This window comes from Mandrillus leucophaeus, unplaced genomic scaffold, assembly GCF_000951045.1.
Source record: "Mandrillus leucophaeus isolate KB7577 unplaced genomic scaffold, Mleu.le_1.0 Scaffold57, whole genome shotgun sequence".
NCBI classification, from domain to species: Eukaryota; Metazoa; Chordata; class Mammalia; order Primates; family Cercopithecidae; genus Mandrillus; species Mandrillus leucophaeus.
Genome location: NW_012106141.1, coordinates 6,316,628 through 6,328,698, shown reverse-complemented (window position 1 = coordinate 6,328,698; position 12,071 = coordinate 6,316,628). Strand labels below are relative to the sequence as shown.

Genomic DNA, 12,071 nt, shown 5'->3' with positions numbered 1-12,071 from the left:
CTTGGTTTTATAATGTATATATTTTAAGTAGGACAGGTTTTTTTTTTTTTGTAAACTTTTGGATGTTTTATAAATTTGTCCAATTTAGTCATCCAACTGACAAAGCAAAGCAACCCCACGCTTGATCCAGTGCTCAGTAGGTTGGTCTGTTTTTAACAGCATTGCAATGACAAAGTTAGTAGAATGTCCCGTAGTGGAAAGAGTTCCTTTACGTTCACTTGTCTTGTAGAGGGGACAGACATAGGCATCCGACTTTATAATCTGAGATTTTTGAGCTTGAAAAAAAAAAAGAAACAAATTCATTTGATAAAGGGGAAAACAGCCATTAGTACTAAAAGAACTACTTATCTTGTAATAAAATGGCCAGAACTACATCTAAGATCATAATTGTGATACATGAAGGTTTTACAGCATATATACGTATATCTTTTTACAGTACATACAGTATTACGATTGTGAAACAAGGCAAGTTTTTTTTTTTTTTTTTTTTTTTTGAGACTGAGTCTCACTCTGTCGCCTAGGTTGGAGTACAGTCGCACAATCTCGGCTCATTGCAACCTCTGCCTCCCAGGTTCAAGTGATTCTCTTGTCTCAGCCTCCCAAGTAGGTGGGATTACAGGCGCCTGCCACCACGCCCCGCTAATTTTTGTATTTTTAGTAGAGACGGGGTTTCACTATGTTGGCCAGGCTGGTCTCGAACTCCCGACCTCGTGATCCGCCTGCCTTGGCCTCCCAAAGTGCTGGGATTACAGGCGTGAGCCACCATGCCTGGCTTAAGGCAAGTATTTCATATCGTGCATGATTCTAGGTGTGGAAGACAGGAATAGACTTTAAAGTTCTGACCGCTTAGCAGGCATGAGAAAACTCAAGAGGATTTGGGAGGGAAGAAGGAGAAGGGAGGGAAAAAGGAATAAAATACAGTATAGGTAGTGGGGGAGATGCAAAAGGAGAAATACAACTGCTTAGAGCGCTAATCCAAGAAACCCACACAGGAGAAGCTGACATTTCTATTTGTTTTTAGCAGGTAAATAATAATAAAAACACGCCAACTTTTACCAATTCACGAAAAGAAACTATGTACAATCCCCAAAAAGCCAGATATAAGATATTAGGAGTCCTTCCAAACTAAGGTCACATTTCTCATAGTTATAACTGAACCACATTCATGATGAGAATATTTGATAGGTTGGATGGTGATTCTGGGTGACCGGTAAATATTTTCATTTAAGAAATTGTTGGCCGGGCGCGGTGGCTCAAGCCTGTAATCCCAGCACTTTGGGAGGCCGAGATGGGCAGATCACGAGGTCAGGAGATAGAGACCATCCTGGCTAACACGGTGAAACCCCGTCTCTTCTAAAAAAAAAATACAAAAAACTAGCCGGGCGAGGTGGCGGGCGCCTGCAGTCCCAGCTACTCGGGAGGCTGAGGCAGGAGAATGGCGTGAACCCGGGAGGCGGAGCTTGCAGTGAGCTGAGATCCGGCCACTGCACTCCAGCCTGGGCGACAGAGCGAGACTCCGTCTCAAAAAAAAAAAAAAAAAAAAATTGTTGTTACTTAAGAATTAAAACATTAGGGAAGAGAAAACAAAAGAATGAGACTTTTTTTCCAGACTTGTAGAAAGATGATGATGGCAGAAGCAGGGGAGGAGCAAGCAGTTTCCTAAGTGGGACAAAATTGGCCCCCACCCCATGTGGCTGGCAACATCTATGCCTTGGGGCACCTGGCTGGCTCCTAGGCCTAGCGGTTTCTTACAGCCAGAAAATGCTAGTCACTATCTGGAGACTGTGTCAAGCTAATTTGTGCCTCTGAGCAATGTGCAAAGGGAATTCAGAATATGGATGGGCAGCTGTTCAATCTGTGAACCCCCTTGTAGAAGTGGGGGGAGGGCTGAAAAGAATGACATATCCCATAGGCTAGGAGCATAAAAAGCAGCATGGTATTCCCAAAATAATATAAATGCCATACACACAAAGGGATAATAATTTCTAATGTAAATATTCTATCAATGTTTATTATAATTGAGCTAGATCCTAAAAGGTTTCAGCAAAAACTTATTTTGGGGAGCAGTGTATAATATCCATCCTTATTCTCCCTGAACTTCAAATAAATTTTGTTGAGAGAATATTTACTTGGTTTTATCCATATGATGGGCATCAGGTCAAACAGAAGTTTGGGATGTTGTTCAGCAAGCAATCCACTATAAAGAGAAATGGATAGAAATTATTAGAAATAACTTCTGAAATTTGCTAGAAGCAAATTGCTACTTACATATTGGCTCCTTACATATTGGCATACTTACATATTGGCTTTTACTAGAAGAAAGTACTAGAGACAGAGAGAAAGTACTAGAGACAGAGAGAAAAAATGTAAAAAAAGAAAATGAAGAAATGGCAATGAAGAATTGGGAGAAACAAAAGAAAACGATGGGACAGCAAAGGGTAAACAGTGGACACTTATCAATGGCTGCCAATTTTTAATGACCGCCCATGAGGCCAGGGCTCCAAGGGAAACTTTCTCTCCTCTTCTCTCCTTCTCTTCTCTCTATCCCAGATATTTTAAACAGGAATAGTATTGCTTAATTTCCTGAGTGAAGCAGGAAATTCAATATTTATTGTAAATATTTCTTTATTATCAAAATGCAAGAAAAGGCTTCCCATTCACTAACAGAAAGGTGAACTTCATTATAACTAACTGTAAACTGTTTAAAAGTGAGGTGGTCCTACACATTACAAAATAGAAGGCAACTGTTACAAAATGGAATAAGCAGGAAAATAACTTCAGCTAACTTTTCTACTAATAAGACTACTGAAATATTGACTAAAAATTATTCAGCACCTAAAAATAACAACTCATCAGTTGCCCCAGCTTGACTAATTATTTATGTGAGAGTTCTGATATTATTACTTGCCTTAAAAGAGGACTTTTTTTTTTTTTTAAAGCAACGGGTTGCTTATCTTATCTATGATTCAGCTACAAATGAAGAGGTCCTGGCAGTTGAAACCACTGACCTTTGTCGGTTCCAGCGTGCGCCATCGAGATACAATCCGTGAATATAAACACCATCATCTGGTGATGTGTCAGATGTATCAGATGGGATAACCTGAAGGGACAGGCACACACTAGCAGTGATCCTCTCCAGACAACTTCATCTCATAAAGAACACATTAGCGAAATATTCAGAACACATTCATGGAAGCTCTACTGTATAATAGCTTGTTAAACTACACATTTTTTCAGCCATAGTTTGTAAAAAAGTATAAAAGTACTTCTTTTTTAAGACTTTGTCAAATTTTACTGTACCTCATAATATTTTTTGCTAAAGAGAAGAACAGCATTGGATTATTTAAATCAAATATTGCAGTATATAAAAGTTCTCTCTTAGGGATAGCAAGACAAATATTCTTACGACCCAAAGAACGAAGTAAAATTGCTTACAATGGGTTACAATATATAAACTCGGTTTAAATACATGACTTAATGTAATGAAATACTGTTGACTTTAAGGAGTTACTATACCTCAAATTCATATCCTAGCAAATCAATAGGGGTGGTATATTTTCTGGCATAATTCTGCATAGCTCCAGTTAAAAAGGCCTGGGTGAAAAAGAAACCTGACAGCCAAAACACACAAGGTTTTCCTGAATTATACCAGTCCTATAAAGGGGAAACAAAACACATTATGTCAGTTTTTAAAGTTATACAAGCACCACCTGATGTACAATTCCTGATTCTGGTTTTTGCTCATGTTGTCCACATTTTCCATCACAAGGCCCTCTTCCCCGATGTCAAGCACACAGCCTGCCTTGGCCCTCCCACCTCTTTCACCTTCTAGTTACTCTTCTTGGAAAACTCAAAACAATTTGAGCATTAACCTGAATGAAACATAGTTTGAAGAGTCAAATCTTCTGCAAAAGCCAAATGTAAATTATTTGATGCTTTATTATATCACCCCACTCAAAAGCAACCACGGTTAGACATCTTACACATTGTCTAATTATAGACCTCATTCGTTGATTCCAGTTCCTTAACCCTGTGTGTGTGTGTGTGTGTGTGTGTGTGTGTGTGTGTAGACACACACACATATTTTTTTTTAGATGACATCTCGCACCATCACCCAGGCTGGAGTGCAGTGGCATGATCTTGGCTCACTGCAGCCTCTGCCTCCTGGGTTCGAGTGATTCTCCTGTTTCAGTCTCCTGAGTAGCTGGGATTACAGGCGTGCACCACCACATCTGGCTAATTTTTGTATTTTTAGTAGAGATGGAGTTTCAGCATGTTGGCCAGGTTGGTCTGGAACTCCAGACTTCAAGTGATCTGCCCACCTCGGCCTCCCAAAGTGCTAGGTATGAGCCACCGTGCCTGGCCACTGGGGCTGGAGGTATGACTGGCCAGGTGTGAGCCACCGTGCCTGGCCCCAGTTCCTTAACTCTCTTAAACCCCTTGTCTCTGTGTCCACTGCCCTCACTCCAGTTCATGGTCTTCTTTCTGTACCAGTGCGTGTTGTCTTCTTGCTTCTTCCCTTTCTGTTCAATCTATCCAGAAGAATGTTGCCAGAATATAACTCATCGTGCAGAGTTTGGATCAGATGTAGCATCTTGCATAATTCTTCAGTGACCTACCAAATTGTTCAGTGACACACCAAATTAAAGCTTAAACCTCTTGGTCTCCTATTCAAGATGCTTCACATAAAGCAAAGAAACAAACCAAAAACAGAGATACTTCACAATCCAGCCCCAATGTATTTTCAGTTCTATTATATCTCTTTTACTTCCTTTCGGGCATCCTGCATTCTAATCTGGACTGGACTAAAGAGACTGGACTATTTGCTGGTCTCTGTGCCGGGTGACATTTGTTGTTTTCCTGCCTATCTTAAAGTGATATTACCCTTCTCAGTCCAAGCTTCTCAGTCCAGGCGCATCTGGTGGTAGAACACCTAGGCTTGCAGGGTAGGCTGGTGATTCACACCTGGCCAGTCATACCTCCAGCCCCAGTGACTGATTCAGAAATGGACATGTGACCCAATCAAAGCCAGAGATGCAGAAACTCTTGCTGGGACTTTTGGAGAAAAGACTCACTCTCAGCTCCTCAAAGTTGTGTGGATGTGAGGCCAGAGTTGCTGTTGCTATCTTGCTACCATCAGATGAGAACCTGACTGAGAATGGAGTTTACCTGAAGGGAATGGAGACAAGAGATGAAGTGCAAGAAGCCAGGACAAGATATCCATGTTTGCACCCTGGTCAAATGTTACCTGAAGCCACTTTAGCTCCTGGAGTTACACGAGGGAACTTTATGTTTGCTTATGTCAGAATTTTTGTTACTTATAATGGAATCAATCCAAAGTGATACAGTGCCTTTTATCCCACAAGCTACATAGCGATCTCTTTTTCCTTTCTTTGCAGTATCAAAACCATTCATTCTTTAAATCCAGCTTAAATGCTACCTCATCCATGAAACAATCTCTGCTTTCTTGTGCCATAAGAACTCGCTCCCTTCTTTGAAATTGCAGAGCATTTTACATGTTGGTCTTTCATGGAACATCCCTTACTATAGTGTACTAATTTTCTTTAGATACATGGCTTGTCTCCCTGTAAGCTCTTGGCAGCGTCAGGACAGGACTTTTGTTGTAATTATGTTTTTATCACAGAACACGCAACAAGGTGCTTTGAATAAAATAAGGTCTCAATTCATATTTATGGAATGAACAGATGAATCAATGAAATGGACTTTGTCTCTGGGCAGGCAATATACTCTGGGAAGAAGCCAGTTTTGCCCCCTAGGAGGAAGAGAACAAACTGCTGCTGGAGATGCTGCAACAGTACAAGCTATCAGGTCAAGAAGAGGCACAGAAAGAGATGAAGTCTGATGAGGGCAAAACCAGGCAGAGCAAGCACCAAGCACAAGAAGGCTGTAAAGGCCCACAAGGCAAGCATTTAGAAAACCCACTCGCCCATGGCTCCCTTTATCCCAGAGTGTCATTAATGTCTGTGGTCAGCTACTTGTACTATCTCTGAATAAGCTACCATTTACTAAGTGCCAATAGTACATGCCAGGCACTGTGCTAAGCATTTTATATGCATTGCCTCATTTACTCTATAAAATAACAGTGAGTTGAATGTTTCTCTCATTTTACGGATGAAGAAACTGGGATGCAGCAAGATGAGTAACTTGCTCAAAGTCACAAAGATAGTAAGTGTTAGATCAGGATTTATGCTGGGATTTTAGGCAGTGTGCAAAAAGTTTTCTTTTTTAAAAAAAGGCACAGGAGGAGAGAATGTGAAGACGCTATGGACTGAATGTTTGTTTTCCTCCAAAATTCACAGATTGAAACCCTCATCTCCAAGGTGATGGTATTTGGAGATGGAGCCTTTGGGAGGTAATTAGGTCTTAAGGGTGGAGCCCTCATGATAGGATTAGCACCCTTATAAGAAGAAACAGAAGAGACATTTTTTTCTCTCTGTCTTTTTCTTTCATCTTTCTCTCTCATCATGAACCAGGAGAGCCGTCACCAACAACCTGACCATAATGGCATCCTGATCTCAGACTTCCCAGCCTCCAGAGCTATGAGAAATAAATGTCTGTTCTTTAAGTTGTCCTGTCTGTTTTGCCTTTTTTATAGCAGCCTGAACTGACTAAAAAGGAAATCGATAGGGTGAACAGTGAGAGAGAAATGAGGAAAGGGTAGTCCTGATAAGTAACAACTAGGAAAGGGCCCCAGGTGGGAAAGAACAATTGTTCTGAAAAAAGTCTAATTACAGACAATCCACTAGCAAATCTTGTTTCCAAATAGCTTGCTCTGCCTGTAGCCCGAGCAGCACCACCTCGTTCTGCGTAGCTCCTCTAGCACCACCCTACAAAACTTCCCTCCAGCCCCTGGTTCTTTACAGATAGCCTCTTCTCTGCTTGGCTACCCACTGCACTCTTGCAATGTATCTTCATACTTTCTCTAATAAATCTGCCTTTCTTTACCTACGACTGTCTTGGTAAATTGTTTTACTGAACATGACGCTGGCCCCAGACAGTTGCACCCAAGACAGAAAGAACAGAAAATTCAGATGACTCATTTGCTTAACTTGTTAACTCTAAGAACCATTAGGAGGTAAAGAAGAGTACAGGAGAAAGAAAGATAATGAGAAAACTATAGCTTCTGTAAGGGTAAGAGAACAATGGAGGAAACCCTTTCAGTATTCTGTTTTATATTATTCCTTTTGTTAAACATATAATCTACATGAAAAGCTCCTATCAATTAAAAATAATACAGAAGAAAAATGGGCCTAGGATATGAATTGACAACACACACACACACACACACAAATGGAAAGCACACATACTAAAGAAGCATAGGCTCACTAGTCATCAAAGAAAGTCGAATGGAAACAGCAAGATATGGTTGACCTAACAGATTGGCAAACATTTTAAAGGGATACAGGAGAAAGTCTGTCCCGCTACATTCTTACAAGCCCTGGTTATTTTATGATTAGCTCATACAGTGAAACAAATAAAGCTTTTGTACAATAAAAAGGCAACTGAATATGGAAAGATCATATACCTTTGTGAATTTCCAAAAAAATAGTTTTGGGATTTTCCCCACCCCATACTCCTTCATAAACATCAACCATAGAATAGGGACAGGCAGTGGAGTTGAGAAGGAAAAGCAGTGTTCTGTCTGATGTTTATGCTGGGAGGAGAGCAGAGGGGGCATTCAAAATACTCATCTTTTCCCTGGTTTTCTGAGATAAGAGGCACTGATTTAAAGACAATAGCCAATTATTGATAAATCCAAGCCTCTGGCCTGTAATCCCAGTGCTTTGGGAGGCCAAGATGGGAGGACTGCTTGAGGTCAGGAGTGAGGGACCAGCCTGGGGTACTTGGTGAGACCTCATCTCTACAAAAAATAAAACTAGCCAAGTGTGGTGGCACGTGCCTGTAGTTCCAGCTATTCAAGAGGATCCCAGGATTTTGAGATTACGGTGAGCTAAGACCACACCACTGCACTCTAGCCTGGATGACAGAGCAAGACCCTGTCTCTTAAAAAAAAAAAAAAAAGAAAAAAGAAATCCAAGTCTCAGGATTTTTGACTTACATCAGTATTAAAATCACAAGATGGGATGCTTCCGGCCTTAGCTAAACCTGTCTGGGAGGTAGGTTTGTGAGCATGAGAGGACAATCTGTACCTCAGGGACTGAAGCATGCTTATCCAGGTGGGCTGCCTCGAGCCTCGATCCCACCCCTGCGCTGGGTGTACTACAGACCTCCACATGTTGGACAGTAGGATTCAGCAGAGAATGAGTCCCACATCCTCTTTTCATCCATAAGCCACTAGTCCCAACTGCTCTTCCACCTCCCATTGTCCCTATGTCTACTTTACTGCTCAATCTGGATTTTGGGGAACCTCCCCCCAAAAAGGCATTAGAAGGAAATGCCAAGCACCGAAATTTTGTCAAGAAGCGGAGGCTCTTAGAACGGAGAGGCTTTCTGAGTAAAAAGAACCAACCCCCTAGCAAGGCGCCTAAGTTGCACTCTGAACCTCCAAAGAAAGGGGAAGCTCCTACAGTGGATGGCACTTGGAAGACCCGTTCCTTCCCAAAAAAGAAGACAGCTGCCTCTAGCAATGGGTCAGGACAGCCCCTGGACAAGAAAGCTGCAGTGTCTTGGCTGATCCCTGCCCCTTCAAAAAAGGCTGATTCTGTTGCTGCTAAAGTAGATTTGCTGGGGGAGTTCCAGAGTGCCCTTCCAAAGATCAATAGTCACCCAACCTGCTCTCAGAAGACGGGCTCCCAGAAGAAATCCTCTAAGAAGAACCATCCTCAGACGAATGCCCCACAGAACTCCACCCAAGCTCATTCAGAGAATAAATGCTCCAGAATATCCCAGAAGTTGCCACAGAAGATGGTGGCAATTGACTGTGAGATGGTGGGCACAGGACCAAAGGGGCATGTTAGTTCCTTGGCTCAATGTAGCATTGTCAACTACAATGGAGATGTGCTTTATGACGAGTACATTCTTTCCCCCTGCCACATTGTGGACTACCGAACCAGATGGAGTGGTATCCGGAAGCACCACGTGGTGAATGCCACACCTTCAAGATTGCTCGAGGCCAGATCTTGAAGATACTCACAGGGAAGACAGTGGTGGGACATGCCATCCACAATGACTTCAAAGCCCTTCAGTACTTTCACCCCAAGTCCCTCACCTGTGACACCTCCCATAGCACCCCCCTCAACCTGGAAGGCTGACTGCCCGGAGAATGCCACCATGTCTCTGAAGCATCTCACCAAGAAGCTGCTAAACTGGGATATCCAGGTTGGGAAGAGTGGACATTCCTCTGTGGAAGATGCCCAGGCCACCGTGGAGCTGTACAAGTTGGTTGAAATCGAGTGGGAAGAGCACCTAGCCCAGAATCCCCCTAAAGACTAGTGACACTGGGGACACTGGTGATATGGGGAGGCAGAGGCAGCGCCCAGGAGAAACAGGGCAGCGGACGAATGGACAGCTCCACCAGCTCCACATCTTTGGAAGATAGATTTGTGGGGAGAGAGAAGCTCTACCCCAGACTTAATACCCATTGAAATTTCACCTCAGATGTTGTGTCCTGTATCTGGTTAAGTGTCCCATGGAAGGGGGAGGCCTTTACCTCAGAACCCAGCCCTATACCGTTTACTTCTTAAATGGCGCTAACCACAGGTGTCCCAGCATGCTCTGTGTCAGTTAAGATTTTTAATTCTCAAGGGGCAGGGCATACTGGGAAATGTAGTTTCCCAAACTGCCTTATCACTTGGGTGGACATATGTCTCCTTTTATGCCTTTTGGTTTGAGTAATTAACAGCATCCTCTTCCACACTCAGAAATGTTCTGGTTGGTGCCAGGCATGGTGGCTCACGCCTGTAATCCCAACACTTAGGGAGGCCAAGGCAGGTGGATCACCTGAGGTCAGGAGTTCAAGACCAGCCTGGCCAACATGGCAAAATCCCGTTCTCTACTAAAAATACAAAAAACTAGTGGAGCATGGTGGCGGGTGCCTGTAATCCTAGCTACTCAGGAGGCTGAGGCAGGAGAAGCGCTTGAGCCCAGGAGGCGGAGATTGTAGCGAGCCGAGATCACGTCACTGCACTCCAGCCTGGGTAACAAGAGTGAGACTCTGTCTCCAAAAAACAAAAAAAGTGTCCTGGTTGGATAATAAATTGTGTGGTCCCTGCTGGGCGCGGTGGCTCACACCTGTATTGCTCATGCCTGTAATCCCAATACTTTGGGAGGCCGAGGTAGGCGGATCACGAAGTCAGGAGATCGAGACCATCCTGGCTAACACAGTGAAACCCCGTCTGTACTAAAAATACAAAAAATTAGCCGGGCGTGGTGGCAGGCTCCTGCAGTCGCAGCTACTCAGGAGGCTAAGGCAGGAGAATGGCGTGAACCCAGGAGGTGGAGCTTGCAGTGAGCCGAGATCGTGCCACTGCACTGCAGCCTGGTCCACAGAGCAAGACTCCGTCTCAAAAAAAAAAAAAAAAAATTGTGTGGTCCCTTTCCATGTCACAGACTCTGCTTTTGGCTCAGAGTCTGTAACTAGCCTGTGTCAGGATATTGCCTGTTCTTCCCACCTTGACTTCCAGAGCAGCCATCGCTGGTGAGCTTTAGTTCTCCTTAGGGTTCCAAGGCATTAAAATAAGAGTGTAGCTTGGAAATCAACTTTTGTGATTTAGGAAAGCTGTCTCTTTCCTAAGGTAATGGGGGTTTATTTCATTTAGGCCCCAATTGGTAGGTTTTAAAATAATTTATAAAGTGTTTTAATAATTTGGTTGTCTTTTTTACCTTGCTAAACCAAGCCTCTAAAAACTCAAATTATTCCCTTGATAAATTTTTATAATGGAAAAAAAAAAAATCACAAGACAACTTTAAACTGTGGTCTTAGAGGACCACAAACTTAGAATCTTGGTCTCAGAGAACTACAAACTTAGAATTTTGAAAAATATAAATATCACATATTACATTGGTTTGAAGTATAATTTTAATTTTCCACTCAATACTTTGAAATGTGTGTATTTTTCAATATTCTAAAATTTTCATCAGACTATCACGAAGCTACTAATCACATTTCATTCAACTCAGAGACATTCAAGTGACCAGAGCCAACAACTAATATCTCTCCAATTAACCAAAAAAAATAAAATTTTATATGTGTGTATATTTTACATATTTGTACATGCAATTTACACACACACACACACACACACACACACACACACACACTCTTTTACCTGTAAAAAGTTCAGCCGGGCTAGGAAATCTGTGGTGTAACTTCCTAGTGGCTTAAGGCTTGGGTATGAACGTTTGGCCCATATTTCTGGAACCTTTCCAACAAGTAAGCTGCCGGAGAGTGCCTCCAATGCAGAATCCATCACAACCACTCCCTTAATAGCTTTTTCAAGGTCCCGCAGACTGTTACGTATAGTTATAATTAAACTGCAATGAAAGAAATTATGTCATCAACATATATGATGATATCACCATACAGTCTTTCCAGAAGAAGAACAGCAGGCATTTCATTCCCAGCTTCATGGGACTGCTTCCCAAAATGTGTCCCCTCCCATGTGGTGGTACGTGAGGTAATGTTAAGTGATACACGCATGAACATTTTTCATTCATCACATACATATTTTAAAATACAGAAAGTAATACAACTAGCATATCACAATTGTTGCTTTCTGGCTATTTTTCCTTAGGACCTAGCTAATTTAAGCAGGGAATGACTTAAGGAAAAATAATAGGTAAATAATATTTCAGGTGGCATGCAAATATGAAAAAGCTGTAATGATGTCATTCAATGGCTGAAACTAAGGAAACACTGCATGAAAACATAAATTATATATTCATTTATACACTTGCAAATACTTTACTTGCACTTAGGCCCACCTTGCTATGAACACCATAAATATACTTGTAGTGAGAGATTTTAGGCTAGAAGCCTGAGCAGCTGAGATATAGTATGTTATTATGTATATATAAATAAAACCTTTGTATAAGAAATGCTGAATTAACTAAGGCATCAGGTGCGCGCATATATATATATATATATATAT

The 12,071-nt window shown here is 42.1% G+C and overlaps 1 protein-coding gene and 1 pseudogene across 2 annotated transcripts in view; one reads left to right on the top strand and one right to left on the bottom strand.

The window, feature by feature from the left end:
• Positions 1–12,071, bottom strand: part of DNAH12 (dynein, axonemal, heavy chain 12) — a 261,319-nt gene continuing 249,248 nt past the window's right edge. Inside the window, exons 70-74 of the mRNA XM_011998427.1 lie at positions 11,250–11,454; positions 3,517–3,654; positions 3,009–3,100; positions 2,130–2,197; positions 1–275 (exon numbers count right to left, since the gene is read on the bottom strand). Coding sequence (XP_011853817.1) covers positions 85–275; positions 2,130–2,197; positions 3,009–3,100; positions 3,517–3,654; positions 11,250–11,454 — 694 coding nt within the window. The 3' untranslated portion in view covers positions 1–84. The remainder of the gene's footprint in view (positions 276–2,129; positions 2,198–3,008; positions 3,101–3,516; positions 3,655–11,249; positions 11,455–12,071) is intronic.
• LOC105552673 lies at positions 8,242–10,873 on the top strand (annotated as a pseudogene). The gene has a single exon (XR_001008054.1). The product of XR_001008054.1 is annotated as an interferon-stimulated 20 kDa exonuclease-like 2 pseudogene (transcript).